This window comes from Paramormyrops kingsleyae, chromosome 2 (assembly GCF_048594095.1).
Source record: "Paramormyrops kingsleyae isolate MSU_618 chromosome 2, PKINGS_0.4, whole genome shotgun sequence".
NCBI lineage: Eukaryota > Metazoa > Chordata > Actinopteri > Osteoglossiformes > Mormyridae > Paramormyrops > Paramormyrops kingsleyae.
Window position 1 is genome coordinate 38535064 of NC_132798.1, and position 21822 is coordinate 38556885.

The 21822-nt window shown below is 44.6% G+C and overlaps 1 protein-coding gene and 1 long non-coding RNA gene across 14 annotated transcripts; one reads left to right on the top strand and one right to left on the bottom strand.

Annotated features, from left to right (window-relative positions):
* Positions 1-558: 558 nt before the first annotated feature.
* cfap73 (cilia and flagella associated protein 73) lies at positions 559-19042 on the top strand. Of its 13 annotated transcripts, none has more exons than XM_023800805.2 (7): positions 559-939; positions 2844-3010; positions 3225-4256; positions 4374-4497; positions 6884-6985; positions 8160-8360; positions 14775-19042. In XM_023800805.2, the coding sequence occupies exons 4-7, from the start codon at positions 4375-4377 to the stop codon at positions 15027-15029; spliced, it is 681 nt and encodes a 226-aa protein (XP_023656573.1). In that variant the 5' UTR covers positions 559-939; positions 2844-3010; positions 3225-4256; position 4374; the 3' UTR covers positions 15030-19042. The 13 variants fall into 13 exon arrangements, 6 of the variants coding, with proteins under 6 accessions (XP_023656573.1, XP_023656583.1, XP_072565205.1 ...); XM_023800815.2 differs by having other exon boundaries at positions 4374-4473; XR_011989332.1 differs by lacking the exon at positions 14775-19042 and having other exon boundaries at positions 6884-7386; positions 8160-8286.
* LOC111838175 (uncharacterized) lies at positions 7758-8820 on the bottom strand. The gene is made up of 2 exons (XR_002836820.2): positions 8659-8820; positions 7758-8294 (listed from the first exon to the last, which is right to left on the bottom strand). It is a non-coding gene; the product is annotated as an uncharacterized lncRNA (long non-coding RNA).
* Positions 19043-21822: the final 2780 nt, after the last annotated feature.

The window sequence follows — 21822 nt, forward strand, 5'->3', positions numbered from 1 at the left end:
ATTGGTTGAAACCGGAACCACCCACGGTCTCACAGTGGATACAAAAACTCAAACAGTTATATTCAATGGAACAGTTGACAGCACAACTACAGCTGAAGACTCACATCTTTGAAAGAAGGTGGAGACCAGTCCAAAGCCTTGTTGGATAGGCCACTTATGTCTCTTTTAAGTTTATGTTTTTGCTTGGAGTTTATCTATTTATTTTTATTTATTTATTTTACTTATTTATTTTTCCTCAGATTTTTATTGTAAACATGTATATCTTCATTTGAGAACTCGGCCCCAATCTCAGGACTGTGGTTATTGTTTGTATTTACGTTGACTGTTGTTAATAAAAGTTCAAAAAAAAAAAATGTTTAATACAGATATTTCAAATGTAATATTTCAACTGTTTTAACAGTTTTACTTATTTTAAAATACGAATATTTTCATAGTTATCAGCTATATTTGATGCATTATTGTCAAGTGTAAGGTCAGTTTAGCAGTTAGAAGACGCCGTGCTGTTTGAACTGAAACAGGCGCGAGGGAGCTGTCTTTAATACGCTGGCACAGAGTAAACCAACACAGAGGCGCACTTGTCACGCCCACAAGAGCAGGGCCGAGCGCCGATGACCAATCGACAGCCAATAGCACCACTATTTGAACCGACTTCTCCTAGAAGTCGACGCGAAGTATTGTTGCCATTTCCGAATGCGCCTTACTGAGCAATCTTTCTGTCTCCTGTCTCCCCGGTTTGTCCTGCCTGCCCGTCCTGCCTGGTCCCGTTCACCCCTTCCCGTCGGATCCTCGTCTTGTCAGTCTTTGTAGGATTGTTCTCTCTGGTACTCAACCCACGCCTGTGACTCGACCTCGATTTTGGATTCCCCTCCTGCTTTTGGTTTTCTAATAAACTTCCTCTATCATCGCTGTTTATTACAGCACTAATATTTGGATGTTAAGGTGAGTAATACTATGTTTCTTCATTCATTTATTTATTTATTTATTTATTTTGTCTGTTCAAGTGGTGTGCACTCAGTTATTTTTAAGAACTGAGTAGTGGTTATATATTTTAAGGTTTAAGGTAGTGGAGCTTCATTGTTATTTGATAGTTATCGTTAGATGATGTGATTAACATTATTACATTTTGGTCCTCTTGTTAGCAATATTACGTTAACTTAATTAGTTTTTTGCTAGTTTTTGCTAGTTAGGTGAAGCTAGCTGTGACCGCAGGAGAAAGAACGTGATATTTGTCTAAAGTTTTGTGTGTTAAAACTGTGAAGACAAAATATAACAATCAGCTAAAAACGCTAAGAGTTTCTCTCTGTTTGCCTCGTTATTTCTTATTTCTTCTCTGCCATTACTGTCAAGTTGTTTGGATAGCAAAGTTGTTAGACAAAGTGAGTTCACATTTGAAAATGTTTAGCAGAATATTCAGTTAATGGTACAAGGCTTCTTAAAGTTGTGCATAATTCTTTTTTACTTTTTGGCTTTAAATAAAACCACCCGTTAAATAAATAAAATGTAGCCCAAATTAAAATTTATACTATTTTTCGTTGGACACATTTTATTTGAAGTCATTATACTTATATTAAAAATGGCGCTATTTTGTGAGTAGATTTTAGCAATCAGCATGTTGAGAGCATGAAACTGTCGTCCTGAGAATCTCTCATATAGGTGTTAGAAAATTGTCAGTGCAGTGTAAATTAAAACTGTTCTTGGGTTATACTTGGTCTGTCCACCACCATTTTAGATGTCCTCTTCATATTTTAATAATACATTTAAGAAACTGCCAAATATGAGTATTAAGAAAATGTTATAGACCTATGTAGTAACATGAAAAGTATTAAACTCTTTATATTTGGAAAGGCTCACTGTATGAAATCTGAAAGTGGATGAAAGTGGAAATAGGTATTCAGGTTTTACAAAAAGGTCAGCACAAGAAATTTTAATCAAGATAAATTAATTTGAATTAATCAAAAATGCTTCATTGCCAGTTTTGTTCGCTGGCATTTGGTTCTATTGTGTCTTTCACTCATCACATGAAAGTTCATTGTCACCTTCCAAATGTACATTTTAAATATTGTGTTCCAGACTGTAGACGTAGCTTTAAAAAAATTCCGTGCAATTTTGGTCCGAGTTCTTGACCACAATTGAAGAACTGTTTGATATCGCCCATGCCAACGCCATGGAGCTCATCAGTAACCCAGAGATAAACTCTTCCTTGAATCTCAGCGACAGAGGGGACGACAGTGTTACTACTTCAACAACAGAAGCAGGAGAAAGGAGAAACGCTGCAAAGGAGGAAGCACAGATCTGAACTTGACAAAAATGTCTTGCTAGACTGCTAGAGAAAGCAGTGTTGGAAAGCAGCACTGAGTCAAATTCAGAAGACATTCCATCAGAAACTGAAGATAGTGAGTCATTCTTGAGCAGAAGCTTGGAAGGCCTCTTTTACACCTCGGATGTCGTCATCATGTTCTGGAGTTAGTACTGGCTGCTGCTTTTGGAGTGTGCATGGGACCAAGCAAGGCACTGGAAATTACCCTGATCAAAACTTTGATTTCTAAATATAAATTAATAATTTAATAATTTCGTACTTCTGTTGGATAATTTATTGTAATCTGACATTGGAAACAATTAATAGAATCGATTCAGTTTTGATCGCAATGGGGAGGTATACCGTCAAACTTCAACATGTGAGCTACCTGTAAATGTTTATCTTTTTCACCCAAATTTGACACAGAATGGTTATTCATAAAAAGGGATTATTTGAGGGGGTCAAACTTAACATTGCTCTTAGTTAGATTTTTACCATATAGTTATAAGGACCACCCTATTGTGCATATGTTTTTTTTTTCTTTCAGAAATTTCTTCAAAATCAACCCAGAGAGAGGGTCAATGGTAAGCAAAAAAAAAAGGTGAATAGCAAGAAGACCGGAAAGTTAGTCCAGAAGAAGTCTGTTGCCATCAATCCACATGTTTTGTTCACTAATTAGAAAGCTCACTGAATTTGAATGGGACTTCATATAAGGTACCTGAAGCATTTTATTCATGCACATATAGCACTATTTTAGGGTATTCATTTATAGTTTTGTGTCTGTCTGAACTTTTAACTTTTTGCAAAGCAGATTTCAATGACTAGAGAGTCGAAAGTGATGTAAAATTTACCTGTGAAACTAAAATGGTAAAATGGTAATGATAGTTAGCAGGGTTTATTTATTGCTTGTGTACTTCACTGTTTGTAGGGATTCTGCCAAACGTGACCACCTGGAATGATGGAATATGAGGAAGTTTTTTTTATTTTTTATTTTTTAAAGAATTCTACCTGCTTGATGTTAATTTGTTTATTCCTTAATTATTTCAACAATTAGTTTTGAATTTTTGAAAATCACAATTAAAAAGATTTTAAAATTACATGATGGTGAAACATTGGAAATGTAAGGATTGTTGAACATTTTCCATTAACATCTTTTTACAAAAATAACATTTTTTAGAAATATGTTATTTCTAAAAACTTACAGTAAAGACTTATACAGAACATATTTGTGGTTTCAGTGTATTTTCTGTATGTGTATCAAAAGTTTAATTATAGCGTATAACAAGTCAGTTAAATCAGTCATTGTCTACCTGGAAGCTGGAAGGCATAAGCTATACTGTAGGTTAGATGGCATGCATGCATTGTTTCATTAATATGCCTTAACATAAGAAAACTACAGTAAATATAAACTGTACATAAAGGCATACAAACTTTTACAAAAAAAAGTACAATTGTACTCTAGTATTACATTAATTCACATACTGTACATATACAGTATTGTTGTATTGAGATGTTACAGTAAATTACATTAAAACTGAATATAGTAATGAACCGTAAATTACATGTACAGGAAAAAAAATACATGTTTCTGTAGTTTTACAATAATTTACAGTAGTTTAGGTATACTGTGATTAAAGATATTACTGATAAAATAAACTGTAAAATAAATATACAGTGGCCTACTGTAAAATTTACAGTACTGTACTGGCGTCTGTGCTGCCAGTAATTTACTTTAAAATATACGGCAACATTTTTTACAGTGTAGGAAATTTCAAACCATAAACAACCGTTGCTGAGGAGTTACCGCTGGGAGCGTTGTATAGTAGCAGAACTAATTTTCTTGTTACCCTGGAGACACGAAAACTAACCGTCTATAAGCAGAAAGCCCGAAAAACCAAGGAGAACGAAACAGCAATGTTGAAGATTACTTTCGAACAGTGTATAACGTTCATCTGACAGCGTGAGTGGCACTTAAATTAAGTTAGTTATATTCAAGTATAATAAACTTTCTCACAACTTTCGCGATGAACTGCTTTTATAGTAATAACGATGTGTTTATTATCTATTTATTATTAAGGATGATGCCGGTAACGGATCTTAAGACGAGAGCTACGCGTAAGATGGAGAAGTTAAGCGAAATCGAGGTGGTGGAAAAAGCGCTGTCTGAGCAGAGAAAGGTTTTCAGACTTTTCAACTTTCCGGTAGAGCTGCGTCGCTGCATTTTTTGTTTAAGCTAGAATAGTTATTGTAGTTTGTAACGCAAAAGGTTTGCATGCAACGTCGCTTAATTTATAATCAACAAGAACATGTTAAACATAAACTGTAATATTTATCATTTAATATTATTTATTATTTTTCAACAAACCCACAAGTGATAATTTACCGCTGGGGGCGTTGCATGTGAAATATGACTGAAAAATCAGACTGACCGAAAGATAAAGTGAATTCAAAGTGATCTCCAACTAAACATGCTATGAAAGAATGACTGACTAGAGGGAAGACATGTTAACATATTGCTCCTTTGTTTACTTATTTCACTGGAGCTTTATTATCCCTGCTAGGTGTAGGGGTGACCAGTGCTGTACTGTATATGTCAGACATGTGACACATTATAACAACTTATAACAAATATTAAAACACACTGTGTATTATGTGCCAACCAACCTCAACTGCACTCTAAATGCATTTCATGATACCAAGCTGGCATAACTTCTCACAGGTTTTGAAATCCATCTATTTATTTTCCATAACCACTTGTCCCATGTCACGGACGCAGGGCATGGTACAGGCGGGGAAAGGAAGCTGACGATCCACTCCAAGAGACAACAGGGGTTTATTGGGGAAATAAACATACGAAAGGAAACCAGTCAGGGTAACCAGAGTAACATGACAACACCAAATACAATGACTGACCGGAGCACGGCAGGCACTTAAATACACAGAAAACTGGGGCAAGCAAGGAACAGGTGTAAGACAGTGAATTAATCAATCAATAAACACTGGCACAAGGAAACCGACAACAAGTTGAACTAATAACAACAAATAGGCACAGAAACTAAGAAACCTACAAGACCTAAAACTAAGAAAACAAAAAGATACTACACTAGACAAAGAAGCGAGAAAACAAAGCATAACCAATGCACAAGGAAGACAAACCTAGAACAGGAAACTCAAAAAGGACAACAGAAAATACTAGGGAACAAAACAAGAAATACAAAATAACTGATGAGACTGGTCTCAGCCAATCTCAAATATATGACCACAGGCCCCATGATTTCTAAACCACACGCTTAACCCCCTAAGCTATGCGGCAGCTTAGGAAACAGGGAAAACACACATGGGTGAAGGACAGAGGGGGAAGGCAGGATGACTAGCAGTGCTTGCTGGTCAAAAGGGAAAGGGCATAGGAGGAGGGATCAGAGGGCACCAACTCTGACAGTCCTATCCAGGGTTGTGGGGTCCACAGCCTATGCTGTAGGATATGGGTGCAAGGGATAAAACAACCCAGGACAGGGTGCCAACCCGATGCAGGGCACACTCACATGCTACTGTGGGTGGAAACCCCATGATGACAATATGCAAACTTGCATGCATGGATCTACTGTGGAGACTTGAACCCTACTCCCAGGGCTGTGAGGCAATGGCGTTAACCACTGCGCCACCAATACTTCGAAATCATAGCACAAAATATAGCTAATCCCCATCTCTTTGCAGGATTTTCTTTTTTCAATGTCTCACTCAGATACAGATATATTACACATTTTTCCATGGGATCATTTTATTTGACAACAAAAAACACATAATTGTACCCACCTTAGTGGTGTGCAGCCATCCAATCTCTTCACAAGGTGGATGAATGTACGTAGTTCACATGAACATCTTGTATTGTTGGACTTTTGTGACAGCTCCCTCAACTTGCTTGGAAATCATTGATGTGCCAGTAGGTCCAATCACTCGGGCTACAGCCCGAGTATTTTAAGCCTAGTCCTGAGTATTTTAGCCGGGATGGCAATCTTAATTTTAAAAAAAAAAGTCAAACCCCAGGTAAACTTGACTTAGGGCCTGATCTTTAGACCAGCTAGAAACGCCCCTGGTGCCAACCAGCCCAGGTTCTCCCTATAGTTTGGTGTTAGCAGCATCTGTACTACAATATTTAAAAAATTCAAAGAAAGATGTACCATTTTAACAGCAGCAATTATAGGAAGGGTGTAGTTCTGGTGAAAGGCTGTAAAATGGTTGTAAGAGGATATATGCTGGTTGCGGAAGCAGTCATACAGTCATACAGAGATTGAATTCAGGTCTTCTGTGTATCACACATGAGGCTTAATTGTAAACAATATTTAATATCTGCAGTAAATATTTACATCAATGTCAATCAAAGATGTAGGAGAGAGTTTGATATGGGGGGAAGGTACAGTTTAATGATTAAATTTATTGGGGGGGGGGGGGTGGTATGAATGAAGCCAAATTAAATATTGGGGGGTACACATTCCCCTCTCCCAACAACAATACCGATCCCCCCCCCCCTCCCCCTCAGTTCCCATATACCTGATGTCAATAATAAAGATACATTCCCTGTATTCCCAGGAGTTTAAGAAGAGGATGAAGAGCTTGTGCAAAGAGCGTACAAATGATGACAAAGATGAACAACTGAAGGAATCCCTCTTCAAATTCAACAAGTTTCTCAAAGTCTGTACCAATCCAAAGAGAAAATATATCTCTACACCATTCTTCTACACATCTTTTACATTTGTAATTTGTAATTGTTTTCAACCATTTTCTGGAAATTACTAGAGAAAATAACAATGTACCAAAATAGCATATTAGATACAGGAGCCAGCAAGGCCATATGACATAACCATAGTACAGTAGCCATTTTAGCAGGAACAAATAGAGGAAAACTATCCATATAATCCAATTTAAAATGTGGAAAAAACTGCTAGAGGCTAAATCTTATTTATTTTTATTTATTTATCCTTTATTTTACCAGAAAGGTTCCATTGAGATACAATACAGTATCTCTTCTTCCAGGAAGTCCTGGCCAAGATGGCAGCAAATAAGATAGAAGTTTCATATACATACACACAAAGGTGATTAATATAAACACAAACTAAAGCACCTTTAAATACTCAGAATCTCCAATAACACTTAGAATTAAATAACTTTATATGAAACAATGACTCCGAGTTTAAGAGATTTTTAAACACAGAAAAATTATAGCTTCAGATATAAGGCATCTTAGATTAGTCCTGCAGAGATTTTTTTGTCTTGATGCTTATTTTGCGGTTTAGGTTCAGAAATAATTGAAAAAGTGGCCATAGGGAGTGGCAATTACAGGGATTCTGGAGGCTCTAGGCAAAAAAACTCTATGGGGTCCTCCAACTCCCCCTCCCCTGGCATGGTTAAATATATTACCTTTATTTTACTATGAAGTGTAAATTAATAATACCAACAACGATAATTTAATAAACACAAGACCTTTATTTTCAATTTTGTGAAAAACAGAACACTGAAATAACGCAGATTTTTCATTGCAATGTTTTATGTAATCGGTTGTCCCCAGGGGCCCCTCCCAGTTCAGGGCCCCAGGCCATTGCCTGCCCTGCCTGTTCTATTGCTGCTCCTCTGGCCATAAGCATCACCGTAGCAGAATATCGAGAATGTAGCTAAAGAGATGCAGCAACAATGTTACACTAACAGTGGGGACTTAACAGTAACACTCACTGGTATAAGCAGCAAATTGATCTGAAGCTGAACAAAACAAGTGTACCTCATCAAACTCAGCTCCAAATTCTTTGATTATAGGAGTCTATTATTGCTAATAATGCTTCTTAAAGAAAAGCACATCTTGGTATCTCTTCAGGAGAATAACTTGAAGTTTGCTCGGGCTGTGAAGAAGGCTTATGAAGAGAAAGAACTGACAAAGCAGAAGGAGGCTGAGATCGAGTGCTTGGAACGGGAGAGCATAGTCTTGCAGAGGAAGAAAAAGCAGCTCCTCCTTAAAGTACAAAGAAATACCATCTATAAGAACTTTCTGGATCAAGTCACCAAAAAGTCCAAAAAGGTTAATCAGTTTACGCCTTCTTCATCTTTGCTACTTTTACATGAGGACTATTTTTTTTCTATTTCCATCAGTGAAGCATATATTTTAAAGAAATTTTTGGTTACATGTTCAAAAACATATTTGTCATTAAAAAAAATCACTATATATACGTGCAAGTTGTACTTTTCAGTTTATATGAGTAACAGGACTGAAGGTAACAGGACTGAGTTTTAGCATAAAATTAGCAAATTCATGAACCATAGCCACAAGCCATCAAAGCTAATAGTATGAAAAAATCAAACACATTCAAGTAACTTACCAGCCAGGCCTGGGGGAAGGGCCCGTGGGGCCCGGCCGGGCCCAGTCTGAAAGAGGTTCGTGGGATTGTCCCCAGGTGGACCCACCACCCGCAAGGGGAATGTCAGGGGTTCGGTGCATTGTGGATCAGGTGGCGGCCAAGAGAGGCCCTGGTGGACCAATCCCCGGCTGACAAAACTGGCTTTCGGGACATGGAATGTCACCTCTCTGGTGGGGAAGGAGCCTGAACTAGTGCGTGAGGTTGAGAGATACCGGCTAGACATAGTTGGGCTCACCTCAACGCATAGTGTGGGCTCTGGAACCAGTCTCCTGGAGAGTTGCAGCGGGTGAGCGACGCTGGGCTGGGGTGGGGCTACTGGTGGCCCCACAGGTCGGTGCACTAACAACGGAGTTTACCCCGCTGAACGAGAGGGCTGTCTCCCTGTGCCTTCGGGTCGAGGAGAGATCTCTGACTGTCATCTGCACTAATGCGCCGAATGACAGTTCGGAGTACCCGGCCTTCTTGGACTCCCTGGTTAGCACACCACGAGGGGATTCCATCGTTTTGCTGGGGGACTTCAACGCTCACGTGGGCAACAACAGTGTGGCCTGGAGGGGAAGTGATTGGGTGGAATGGACTCCCTGATCTGAACCCAAGTGGTGTTCTGTTATTGGACTTCTGTGCAATGCATGGTTTGTCCATAATGAACACTATGTTCTAGCATTAGGGTGTCCATAAATGAATATGGTGCGAACATGCCCAGGGCTTCAGGTTGATGATTGATTTTATAATCGTATCATCTGATCTGTGGCCTTCTGTCTTGGAAACTCGGGTGAAGAGAGGGGCAGAGCTGTCACAGATCACCACCTGGTGGTGAGTTTGCTCAGGTGGCGGGGGAGGTGGCCGGTCAGGCCCAAGCGCATAGTGAGGGTCTGCTGCGAACATCTGGCAGAGGTTCCTGTTCACCGTATCTTTAACTCGCACCTCCGGCAGAACTACAACTGCATACCGGGGGAGGTTGGGGACATTGAGTCTGAATGGACACTGTTCCAGACCTCTATTGTGGAAGCGGCCGTACAGAGCTGTGGCTGCAGGGTGGTCGGTGCCAGTCGTGGCGGAATTATTAGCCCGGGAGTCTCCGGAGGCAGCTGGAAGCCAGGCGGAATAGAGCTTGGGTGGTTTCGGAAGCAAAAACCCGGGGCGTGGGAGGAGTTTGGTGAGGCCATGGAAAGTGACTTTTGGTGGGCCTCAAATAGGTTCTGGCAAACTATCTGGAATATCAGGAAGGGGAAGCAGCTCCTGGTTCCTACTATTTATAGTGGGGAAGAGGTGTTGTTGACCTCACCTGGGGACATGACCTGGAGGTGGAAGGAATACTTTGAGGACCTCCTCAACCCTGCCTCAGGTACATCTACGCGCACTGCCTTTGAGACATCGGAGGGCACGGAGCCCGAGGGGGCTGGAGTGGACTTGCCCATCACTGGGGCTGAGGTGGCCAGGGTCGTTAAAGAGCTACGTGGTGGCCGGGCCCTGGGGGTGGACGAGATGCGCCCAGAGTACCTAAAGACTCTGGATGTTGTGGGGCTGTCATAGCTGACACACCTTCTTAGCAGCGCGTGGAGATCAGGGACAGTGCCGCTGGATTGGCAGACCTGAGTGCCGCTGGGTGGTGGTCCCCTTATTTAAGAAAGGGGACCGGAGGGTGTGTTCCAACTATAGGGGGATCACACTTCTCAGCCTTCCTGGGAAAGTCTATTCCGGGGTACTGGAGAGGAGGGTGAGATCAATAGTAGAATCTTGGATTCAGGAGGAACAATACGGTTTTTGTCCTGGCCGTGGGACACTGGACCAGCTTTATACCCTGGCAAGGGTACTGGAGGGAGCCTGGGAGTTTGCCTATCCAGTCTACATGTGTTTTATGGACTTGGAAAAGGCTTACAACCGGATACCCCGAGGTGCTCTGTGGGGGTGCTTCGGGAGTATGGGGTTCAGGGCCCACTACTGTGGCTGATTCGGTCCCTGTATGAACGGAGCAGAAGCTTGGTCCGTATTGCCGGTAATAAGTCAGATGTGTTCCCAGTGCAGGTTGGGCTAAGCTAGGGCTGCCCTTTGTCATCGGTTATGTTTATAATATTTATGGACAGGATTTCTAGGCGCAGCCAGGGTGTTGAGGGTGTCCAGTTTGGTGGCCTCAGGATTGTGTCGCTGCTTTTTGCGAATGATGTCGTCCTGTTGGCTTCATCTGCTGGGGACCTCCAGCGTGCTTTGGGGCGGTTTGCAGCCGAGTGTGAAGCAGCAGGGATGAGCATTAGCACCTCCAAGTCGAGACCATGATTCTCAGCCGGAAACACGTGGATTCAGATCAGGGAGGAGGTACTGCCCCAAGTGGAGGCATTCAAGTCTCGGGGTCTCGTTCATGAGTGAGGGTAGGCGAGATCGAGAGCTGGACAGACAGATCGGAGCGGCGTCTGCAGTTTTGTAGGCACTTAACCGGTTCGTCATAGCTAAGAAAGAACTGAGCCGGAAAAGCAAAGCACTTGATCTATTGGTCCGTCTTCGTCCCTTCTCTAACCTATGGCCATGAGCTATGGGTAATGACCAAAAGAATGAGATTGTGGATACAGACAGCCGAAATGAGGCTTCTCCGCAGGGTGTCTGGGCTCAACCTTAGAGATAGGGTGAGAAGTTCGCATATCCGCTGCTTCTCCATGTCAAAACGAGCCAGTTGAGGTTGTTTGGACATCTGGCACGGATGTCTCCTGGGCAGCTACCCGGAGAGGTTTTTGCATGTTCTACAGGGAGGACCCAGGACGCGCTGGAGGGATTATATCTCGGTTGGCCTGGAAACGCCCTCTCCTGGAGCCGACACCTTATCGTGGTGGAGGCGTTTGCATGTTTCAATGATCCCAGGAGCTAATTTGCCGGGGCTTTATGCCCCTGGTAGGGTCACCCAAGGCAAACAGGTCCTGGGTGAGGAACCAGATGAAGTGCGGCTCACAAGACCCCTAATGATGAGTAAAAAGATTGATCATGATTTCCCTTGCCCGGTGGCCAGGCTTGCACCCATGGGGCCTGGTCGGGTACAGCCCGAACAAGGCACGTGGGTCCCCCTCCAATGGGCTCACCACCTGTAGGAGGGGCCATAGGGGTCGGGTGCAGTGTGAGTTAGGCAGTGGCCGAAGGCGGGGACCTTGGTGGTCTGATCCTCGGCTGCAGAAGCTAGCTCTAGGGACATGGAATGTCACCTCTCTAGTGGGGAAGGAGCCTGAGCTGGTGCCCGAGGCTGTGAGGTTCCGACTAGATGTAGTCGGGCTTACCTCGACGCACGGCTTGGGCTCTGGAACCAGTCTCCTCGAAAGGGGTTGGACCCTCTTCCACTCTGGAGTTGCTCACAGGGAGAAGCGCCGAGCTAGGGTGGGCATACTTATTGCCCCCTGGCTAGGCGCCTGTACATTGCGGTATACAATGAGGAAGCAGAGTCTGGGGACTTGGGGGTGGACTCACCTATCTCTGGGGCAGAGGTCGCTGAGGTGGTTAAAAAGCTCCTCGGTGGCCGGGCCCCGGGGGTGGATGAGATCCGCCCGGAGTTCCTCAAGGCTCTGGATGTTGCGGGGCTGTCTTGGTTGACACGCATCTGCGGCATTGTGTGGACATCGGGGGCGGTGCCTCTGGATTGGCAGACCGGGGTGATGGTCCCCATCTTCAAGAAAGGGGACCGGAGGGTGTGTTCCAACTATAGGGGGATCACACTCCTCCGCCTCCCTGGTAAGGTCTATTCGGGGTTGCTGGAGAGGAGGGTCCATCGGATAGTGGAACCTCGGATTCAAGAGGAGCAGTGTGGTTTTCGCCCTGGCCATGGAACAGTGAACCAGCTCTATACTCTCAGCAGGGTCCTGGAGGGTGTGTGGGAGTTTGCCCAACCAGTCTACATGTGCTTTGTGGACTTGGAGAAGGCATTTGACCATGTCCCTCGGGGAGTCCTGTGGGGAGTGCTCCGGGAGTATGTGGTGCCGGACTGCCTTATAAGGGCTGTTTGGTCCCTGTACAACTGGTGTCAGAGCTTGGTCTGCATTGCCAGCAGTAAGTCGGACTCATTCCCGGTGAGGGTTGGACTCCACCAGGGCTGCCCTTTATCACAGATTCTTTTCATAACCTTTATGGACAGAATTTCTAGGCGCAGCCAGGGCGTTGAGGGTGTCCGGTTTGGTGACCTCAGGATTAGGTCTCTACTTTTTGCAGATGATGTGGTTCTCACTGGAACAGTTCACAGCCGAGTGTGAAGCGGCTGGAATGAAAATCTGCACCTCCAAATCCGAGACCATGGTCCTCAGCCGGAAAAGGGTGGAGTGCTCTCTCTGGGTCGAGGAGGAGGTCCTTCCCCAAGTGGAGGAGTTTAAGTATCTTGGGGTCTTGTTCACGAGTGAGGGAAGGATAGAGCGGGAGATCGATAAGCGGATCGGTGCGGCGTCAGCAGTGATGCGGGCGCTGTATCGGTCTGTCATGGTGAAGAAAGAGCTGAGCCAAAAGGCAAAGCTCTCGATTTACCAATCGATCTACGTTCCTACCCTCACCTATGGTCACGAGCTGTGGGTAGTGACCGAAAGAACAAGATCGCGAGTGCAAGCAGCCGAAATGAGTTTTCTCCGCAGAGTGGCTGGGCTCTCCCTTTTAGATAGGGTGAGGAGCTCGGTCATTCGGGAGGGACTCAGAGTAGAGCTGCTGCTCCTCCGCATTGAGAGGAGCCAGATGAGGTGGTTCGGGCATCTGCTTAGGATGCCTTCTGGACGTCTCCCTGGTGAGGTGTTCCGGGCATGTCCCACTGGGAGGAGGCCCCGGGGAAGACCCAGGACACGCTGGAGGGACTATGTCTCTCGGCTGGCCTGGGAATGCCTCGGGATTCCCCCAGAGGAGCTGGAGGAAGTGGCCGGGGAGAGGGAAGTCAGGGTTTCCCTGCTGAGACTGCTGCCCCTACGACCCAACCTCAGATAAGCGGAAGTTAATGGATGGATGGATGGGCCTGGGAACACCTCTGCATCCCCCCCGAAGAGCTAGTAGAGGTAGCTTGGTAGAGGGAGGTCTAGGTATCTCTGCTGAAGTTGCTACCCCCGCAACCTGAACCCCGGGTAAGCGGATGGTAATGGATGGATGGATGGAAACAAATAAAAAATCTAAGAAATAATTTGGGTAACAGGACTGAATGTTGAGAATCACCACCACAGGCAATACATCAAACATCAAAAATACAGATGAGAAAGAGAGATGATTTACCTTTGGTTTTCTTATGGTCTTAATGCAACTGAGGTGATGCAAGTTTCAGTTGAACATGTCACTTGTGAAATGTACCAAATTTTTTAGGAGCGGAAATGTAATAGGGTTAACAGGACCGAGTGAAAACCTGAGGACATGACTAAAAAATGCATTTTAACATGTTATTGTATTATATTATTGATTTACTATAAAGGGAAATGTATTTATAGCATAAATGGGTAATACTGTCACATAATACAAAAAAATAAGATTTTTTAAGGTCTTTAGTCATTATAATTGTAGCATTAGTGAATGGGGACTGATGACAAACATAATTCTTTCAATGTTCCAGGTAGATTTTATTAATGTTTTATGTTATGTATCTTAAATTTGCAATGAGAAAATTGTGAGGATACTTTGCTTGATAATATATAAGCTACTGTTCATGCATGTTTAAACATATAAAGTCCTGGGGACAGAAATGGCACAGATTCGGCGGAATGGCCCATAAAAACATTCTTTCCTACATGTATAGGATTTCTTACTCCAATTAGATTCCTAGTCAGTGAAACAACACTGGTAAAATAATTTTAATGTAACATTATCATTTAAATTATTAATATTTAAAATAGAAATGTGATCTCTAGTATCACGTTACTTAAAAAAAAATGTTATTATATACAAAGTTTCCCTCTTCAGCCGTCTTGTTTGTATTATAAGTAGTCAGTTGACAGCAGATGTCACCTTTGTATTGCATTATGGTATGCAGGGAGTTGGTCATCAAACGAGGAAGCTATTTCGAAAACAGCCATATTGTCCATCTTATAATCCTATACACTGTCTATGCATTTTTTATGTGTCTTACATGCATGTATTGGGATTTGCTGCAGTTTGGAGATGTTTGGGAACTGATTGGCCGCTTTGACACTCTGCTGGCCAATCGAGAGCAGCTGCTGCTGAAAGAGAACGAGGGGCAGGAACTTGCAGAGACCCAGCGCCGGCAGCATCGCTACTTCATAGAAGAATGGAGTAATCACATTTTGCAGTGTAACAACCAGCTGTCAAGCTTGCAAACACATTTGGACCAAGTCCGCTCTCTAGCCTTTAAGTGGGTATGCCTTACATTATTATTACCTGGTCAGTGACAGTCCCTAGTTCTGGAACTATTATTGTGTTCCATAGGGCCAAAGGGTTTTAGCACTGGTCTTCCTTCGCTAACATAAGAACACTGTGCTTTTTGATGATAGCTCAAAAACCGATAAACGGATATTTTTCAAACTTTGCAGAATCAATTGTATGGGTGAGGCTGGATAGATGAAGATCTACATCTGGTTTCATTTTCAGAAATATTGCCCTAAAATTGAAGCAGCAGTGCTGTTTGACAGCAATGGAAGGAAATGGCAGCTATAGAAGACACTAGATCTTGTGAACACAGTAATTCATAAAGTACAGTACGGATTGAATGGGATCTAATTCACGGGCATGGGAATTTTTCAAAAGCACATTGTTGCAAGTGCAAGAGGACTTCATACCTGTTTCCAGCAAAACTAAATCTAGGAAACGACAACCAAGGTGGTTTACTAAGGAAATTAAGAATAAAGTCAGGAGGAAAAGGGCTCTGTTCCACAACTGGAAAATAACTAATGATTTCAAAATCAAGCAGGAGTATCTAAGTCTACAGGCAGAGTTAAAAAATGACATTAGGCTATCAAAGAGGGATGTAGAAAGAAAAATTGCATTGGAGGCTAAGCATGACAGTAAAGGTTTCTTCCAATATTTTAACTCCAAGAGAGCACTAAAAGCTGAAATCACTAATTTGCAGGATAGTAAGGGCCTTATAATTGATAACGAAATTGATATGGTAAACGAGTTTAATGATTATTTTTCAAGGGTGTTCACAATAGAGAACACAAGTAATTTACCACCAATTAATACGAATACAGCATCGTCTATGACCAATATATGTATAACTGAGGTTGATGTGATACTAAGCCTAGCTAAACTCAAAATAAATAAATCGCAGGGGCCTGATGGCATCTTACCTTTAGTCTTGAAAGAGATGAGGGATATTATTAGCCAACCTTTGACTTTAATATTCCAGAAATCGTTATCTGCGGGTGTGGTACCATCAGATTGGAAGCATGCTAATATAACACCCATATTCAAAAAAGGGGATAGAAGTAATCCAGCAAACTATAGGCCAATCAGTTTAACTAGCATTACTGGAAAAATAATGGAAGCTATAATTCAAGTGAAAATGGTAGATTACCTAGATGCAAATAACATTATAAAGGATAGCCAACATGGATTTAGGAGAGGTAGATCCTGCTTAACGAATCTGCTTGAGTTCTTTGAGGAAGCTACAAGTGAAATTGATCACAAAAAGGCCTATGATGTGATTTACTTAGATTTCCAGAAAGCCTTTGATGTTGTCCCCCACAAACGGCTCTTGTTAAAGCTTAAAGCTGCAGGAATTTTAGGAACTGTGGCAGCTTGGATCAAAAACTGGCTAACTGATAGGAAGCAGCGAGTAGTTATTAGAGGCACTATGTCACAGTGGGCCTCCGTTTATAGTGGGGTACCGCAGGGTTCAATTTTAGGACCACTATTGTTCCTAATTTACATTAATGATATTGACACGAATACATACAGTAAACTGGTTAAATTTGCAGACGACACTAAGGTGGGCGGGGTAGCAGATACTAATCTAGCAGCAGAGAGGCTTCAACGGGATCTGGATTTAATTAGCGAATGGGCTGATACTTGGCAGATGAAATTTAACACAGATAAATGTAAGGTAATCCATGCAGGGAGCAGAAATATACAGTACAGATATTTTATGGGTTCCACTGAAATAAACGTAGCTGATTACGAGAAAGATCTCGGTATGTATGTTGATGCTTCCATGTCCCACTCTCGCCAATGTGGGGAAGCAATAAAAAAGGCGAACAGAATGTTGGGTTATATCTCTAGATGTGTGGAGTTTAAGTCAAGGGAGGTGATGTTACACTTATATAATTCCTTGGTAAGACCCCACCTAGAATACTGTGTGCAGGTTTGGTCACCATACCTCAAGAAGGACATTGCTGCCTTAGAAAAGGTGCAACGAAGAGCTACGAGAATGATTCCTGGTCTTAGAGGAATGTCTTACGAGGAGAGGTTAGCGGAACTGAATCTGTTCAGCCTTGAGCAAAGGAGACTAAGGGGGGATATGATTCAGGTCTATAAGATTCTAACGGGTCTGGATGCTGTTCAGCCAAATGACTATTTCAATATTAGTCTAAATACTAGAACTCGTGGCCATAAGTGGAAATTAGCGGGAGAACATTTTAAAACAAATTTGAGGAAGCACTTCTTTACACAGCGTGTAGTCAGAGTATGGAATAGTCTTCCTGCTATTGTAGTGGAAGCTAAAACCATGGGTTCCTTTAAATCAGAGCTAGATAAGATTTTAACAACTCTGAGATATTAGCTAAGTTCTCCCCAAACGAGCTTGATGGGCCGAATGGCCTCCTCTCGTTTGTAAATTTCTTATGTTCTTATGTTCTTAATTCTGAGACAGATCACCCCAAAACTGAAGCAGTGCCACATAGTGATACCTAAAAAATGGTGATTTCAGATATTTCATCCCATTAGCACAATAACTCCAAAAAATTGACAGATCTTTTTCAATCTTTACACATATGTTGTTAGTAGGGTTGCAACATTATGAGATTCTTACAGTATGATAACTGTCTCAGAAAATATCATGGTGGCACGGTATCAGAGTTACGGTATTTCAATTTTATTATTATTGTCATATCCTGCCCCACCTAATCCTCCTGTGACCTCCTTGGCATGGCTTCAACAAACCATGTTTGTCCCTCATTAGCCCTACCTCTTTTTCCTGCCCTCCTGTGATGCACTCCACCTACCTCTTGTTACCTTCCCTGATTGCTCCTGTATTTAAGTGCCTCTCTGTCCAATGGACCCTAGTTCTGTCATTGACGTTGTGCTTCTCTGTTTCCCATGCCTTAGCCTCCCCCTTCTCAATCCCCCGCAATCTTGTCTGTTTGCCTGTTCTGTTTCTTTGAATACACCTTCCTTTGTTGTTGTGACATACAACAATTATTAGTCACAATGACCCACAAAGGAACGAAAACAGAAAGGATTTTTTTCGTTGAGCAAATGTTTTATTATAGTTGAAACAATTTTTAAAAATGGAAGTATTTGTAAAAAATTCTCCCTTTTGAAAATAAAGTTGTACATTTTCCATTTGAACAAAAGAAATTAGCAGGAAAAAATAAGGATCTTTTATAAAATAGATCTCTTTGGATAATAATCGAAAAAGATGTTGCTACAAAGTAGGGCTGTCAAAATTAACGGGTTAACGCGGATTAATACATCATCATGATTAATCTGATTAAAATTTTTAACGCAATTAACCCATATGCAGCGCAGTATGCACTTCAAAATCACTGAAATGTCTCTGTCAACCCATTTCGGGCAGTTTTGGTGCGTTCCATTTCCCCTCGGAACTTGTATTCCGAGTCAGATTCCGGAGTTTTGAAGCCGGAAGTGACTACATGCGCTCCCGTTTCTCGGACATCCGAGAAATATCTCGGAGCAGCACAGAGGATCCCGAGTTCAGAATCCAAGATGGCTGCGCCCTTTATCAACAGAAGGGAAAGTGGTAGTCTTATACTGTTTAAGCACTACTTCTTATTTGTGGCTCATTAAATCGGTCGCACACGCTATACTCTCCAACTTATCTGTGGATGTGTTGCTACGGAGTTTTATATGTAAAGCACCGCACGTAATGTGTTATCAACTGATATTGCTGACAATGGCAATTAACCGGGCTAGAATTGGACTTACGGTAGTTTGTGCTAATTGTAAGCGAACGAAGATAAAGACCATTTAAACTGAGGTACCTTAAATATAAAAAAAGTTGTCCGGCTAAGCAAAAAATCTTGCTTTTTGATATGGGTCCATGGTATTGCACTTCTGTGGCAGATGGAATGCATCTGACTCATGTTCAAGATGTTCAATAAACATGTTAAGTGCATATATATTCCCTTTTTTCTTGAGTCTGTTTGCTCATGCAAAATTAAATGTGATTAATATAGATTAAAAATGAATGATATTTAATCATGATTAATCAAAATGAATCCACAGGAACCCTGTGATTAATCTGATAAAAAAAAAATTATCATTTGACAGCACTACTACAAAGTTAAATATACAATATTAATCTAACAAAGCAAAAAGATCACGGGGGGATCAAAACATGGAGCAGGCAATGAGAAGGGCTGACGTTATCAAGTTACAACTCTAATGACACAACTGGGGAGCACAGGACTGCGAAACTGTCACGTCCTGATCATACTGCTCCTCCTGTGTGCTACGCCCCCTCGTTAACCACGTGTGTAATCTCTATGTTACCAGCTGTTCCTAGTCCTGTCTGATTAAGTTTCTGTATTTAAGTGCTTCCCTATTAGTCTTTCCCCAGTCCTGTCATTGAAATTTCGTAACGTTGCTCCTTGTTTTGCCCCGTGTGCCTTGCTGTTCTTCTCATTAAATCCCGTTTTCACCGAATTTCCCGACTCCTGCTTCCCTGAGGTGCAATACTAATACCAACATTGCATGTTATGCACATACAATCGCTAGTCATCTGTATTAAAATAAAACTTTTTCTTACTTTCAATTCTGTATGGATATTAAGTTATGGTTAAAGTTTTCCTAAAATATTGTTACTCTGTGTTACGTTCACGGTGCAGGCGAGCAGGAAAGTAGGCAGGCTGAGCCGGACTGACAGGCAAACGAGGGCCAGAAGGGAATGGAGGAGGAACAGAGGGACGAGGAGCAGAAACAGGCGGGATGAAAGGAGGAGGAGCAGACAGGGGAGATCAGACAGGAACGGATGGGGGAAAAAAGGGAGCCCGAAGGAGCCCAGGTGGGCGACGGGCAGCGGCCGGAGGGGCCGCAGGTGAGAGGGAGGAGGGAGCAGGAGGGGACCACACAGGGGCCAAGGGAACGGGACGAGGGAGTGACGGAGGAGACACGGAGGGAGCAAGAGGGAACACCGGTGCAGGCTAGCAGGAGGGGGAAGCTGCGGCAGGCGAAGGCGCAGCCGGAGCCGGGGAAGGCGCCGTCCGATGCCAAGCCGAAGGAGGGGGGCCCCGAAGGCGGCCGACACGGAGGCGGGACCGAGGACTGGCACCGAGGGACCCGGCGGAGACCGCCGAGCCGGAGGACCCGCAGGCAGCCACCTAGCCACAGCCAGGGGCGAGCCAGAGGGCAGGGCGAGCCAGAGGGCAGAGCGGGCGGGACCTGAGCCCGGCGCCTATGTCCCCGTCCCTTCCGGGATACCGAAAGGCGGGGTCCTGGGGGGTGTCGGCCTTGTTGGTGCAAGGGAAGGGAGTCATGAGGGAGGTCCCTGAGGGTGGAAGCTCGGGCAAAGCAGGGGGCGTGGCAGCAGGCGGTGCAGTCGGAGCCGCGGGTGTGGCCGCAGGTAGTGCAGCTGGAGCCGCGGCCAGGACAGAAAAGCCGGGCTGGACAGGAGAGCCGGGCTGGACGGGAGAGACGGGCTGGACGGGCAGAGCGGCGGCCTCAGGCAGGGCCGTGGGCGTGTGGCCAGCAGGGGGCCCCTCGGTGGGCACCGCCATCACGTGACCAACAGGGGGGGGCCTCAGCGGGCACCTCGGCGGGCGCCGCCATCATGTGGCCAACAGGGGGCGCCTCGGCGGGCGCCGCAGTCACATGGCCAGCAGGGGGCACCTCGGCGGGCACCTTGGGCGTGCGGCCAGCAGGGGGCGCCTCGGCGGACACCTTGGGCGTGCGGCCAGCAGGGGGCGCTGCAGCGGGCGCCACCGACACGTGGCCAGCAGGGGGCACCGCAGCGGGCGCCTGGGACAGTGCCGCGGGCAGTGCGGCAGCAGCTGCAGCATGCGGTGCTGTGGGCAGTGCGGCAGCAGCTGCAGCAGGCGGTGCCGCGGGCAGTGCAGCGGCAGTAGCAGGCAGGTCCAGAATGACGGGTAGCTCCGAAACGGGCGCCAGGATGGGCGCCGGGCGAGCAGGCGCTGCCCCTTTAAGGGCTTTAGGGACCCGGGGTATAGCGTCCCTTACCGCCCGTATCCCTCCTTGGCCCAGGCGTTCCGCCTGAAAGTTATTAGCCTCCAAGGGAGGTAGCCTCTCACCGGTGCTGATCAGGCGCGCAGCATCGGTGCCCTCCCAGGTGAGCAAGGAGCTCCCTCGCCCACTGGCAGGGATGACAGCAGGGCGAAGAGAGCAAGCCCCCATGAAGATCGTCGGGGCTTCCTCCTCGCCTTTTCCCCGGCGCCTTTTCTTTTTCCGCCGACCAGGACAGGTAGGTGGAGGCGGGGGTGCCTCGGAGAAGGCGAGCGGCTGGAGCTGCTTCTCCGTCACCCGGCTGACGAGCTGCTGCAGGTTAGAGCGCACTTCCACTATCACGTGTTCTTCCGTGCGCGGGGTAACCTCCTGTAGCAGGGTCCAGCTTTGGTTGGCCAGGGCGAACAAGCCGAGGTCCTCCTGGATCTCCGGTTGCTCACGCCAATACGTCACCTCATGCAGCAGGAGGAGCCAGGGATCTTCTTCCTGCTGCGGTGCGTTGTTTGGAAGATCGGACATTCTGTTACGTTCGCGGTGCAGGCGAGCAGGAAAGTAGGCAGGCTGAGCCGGACTGACAGGCAAACGAGGTTTATTGTTCTCAGACGGGTAGACAGGGACAGGACCAAGCACTACTTTGGACAACGTCAATGACCGATCTGGGAAACAGTGGGAGACGCGGACTAATATGGACAGGATACGGTGAACAGAACAGGCAACAGGTGAATACAATCGGGAATAAACACTGGGTAACGAGGTGGGCGTGGCACACACAAGGATCGGACGGAGCAGGACGTGACACTCTGTCATAGGAAAAAACTTTGCAAGCTT

Excerpts from the sequence above, each read along its gene's own strand:
- cfap73 (XM_023800805.2), top strand. The coding sequence starts at position 4,375 with ATGATGCCGGTAACGGATCTTAAGACGAGAGCTACGCGTAAGATGGAG. Across the intron at positions 4,498-6,883 it reads TCAGACTTTTCAACTTTCCG|GAGTTTAAGAAGAGGATGAA; the intron begins GTAGAGCTGCGT and ends CTGTATTCCCAG. Across the intron at positions 8,361-14,774 it reads TCACCAAAAAGTCCAAAAAG|TTTGGAGATGTTTGGGAACT; the intron begins GTTAATCAGTTT and ends GATTTGCTGCAG.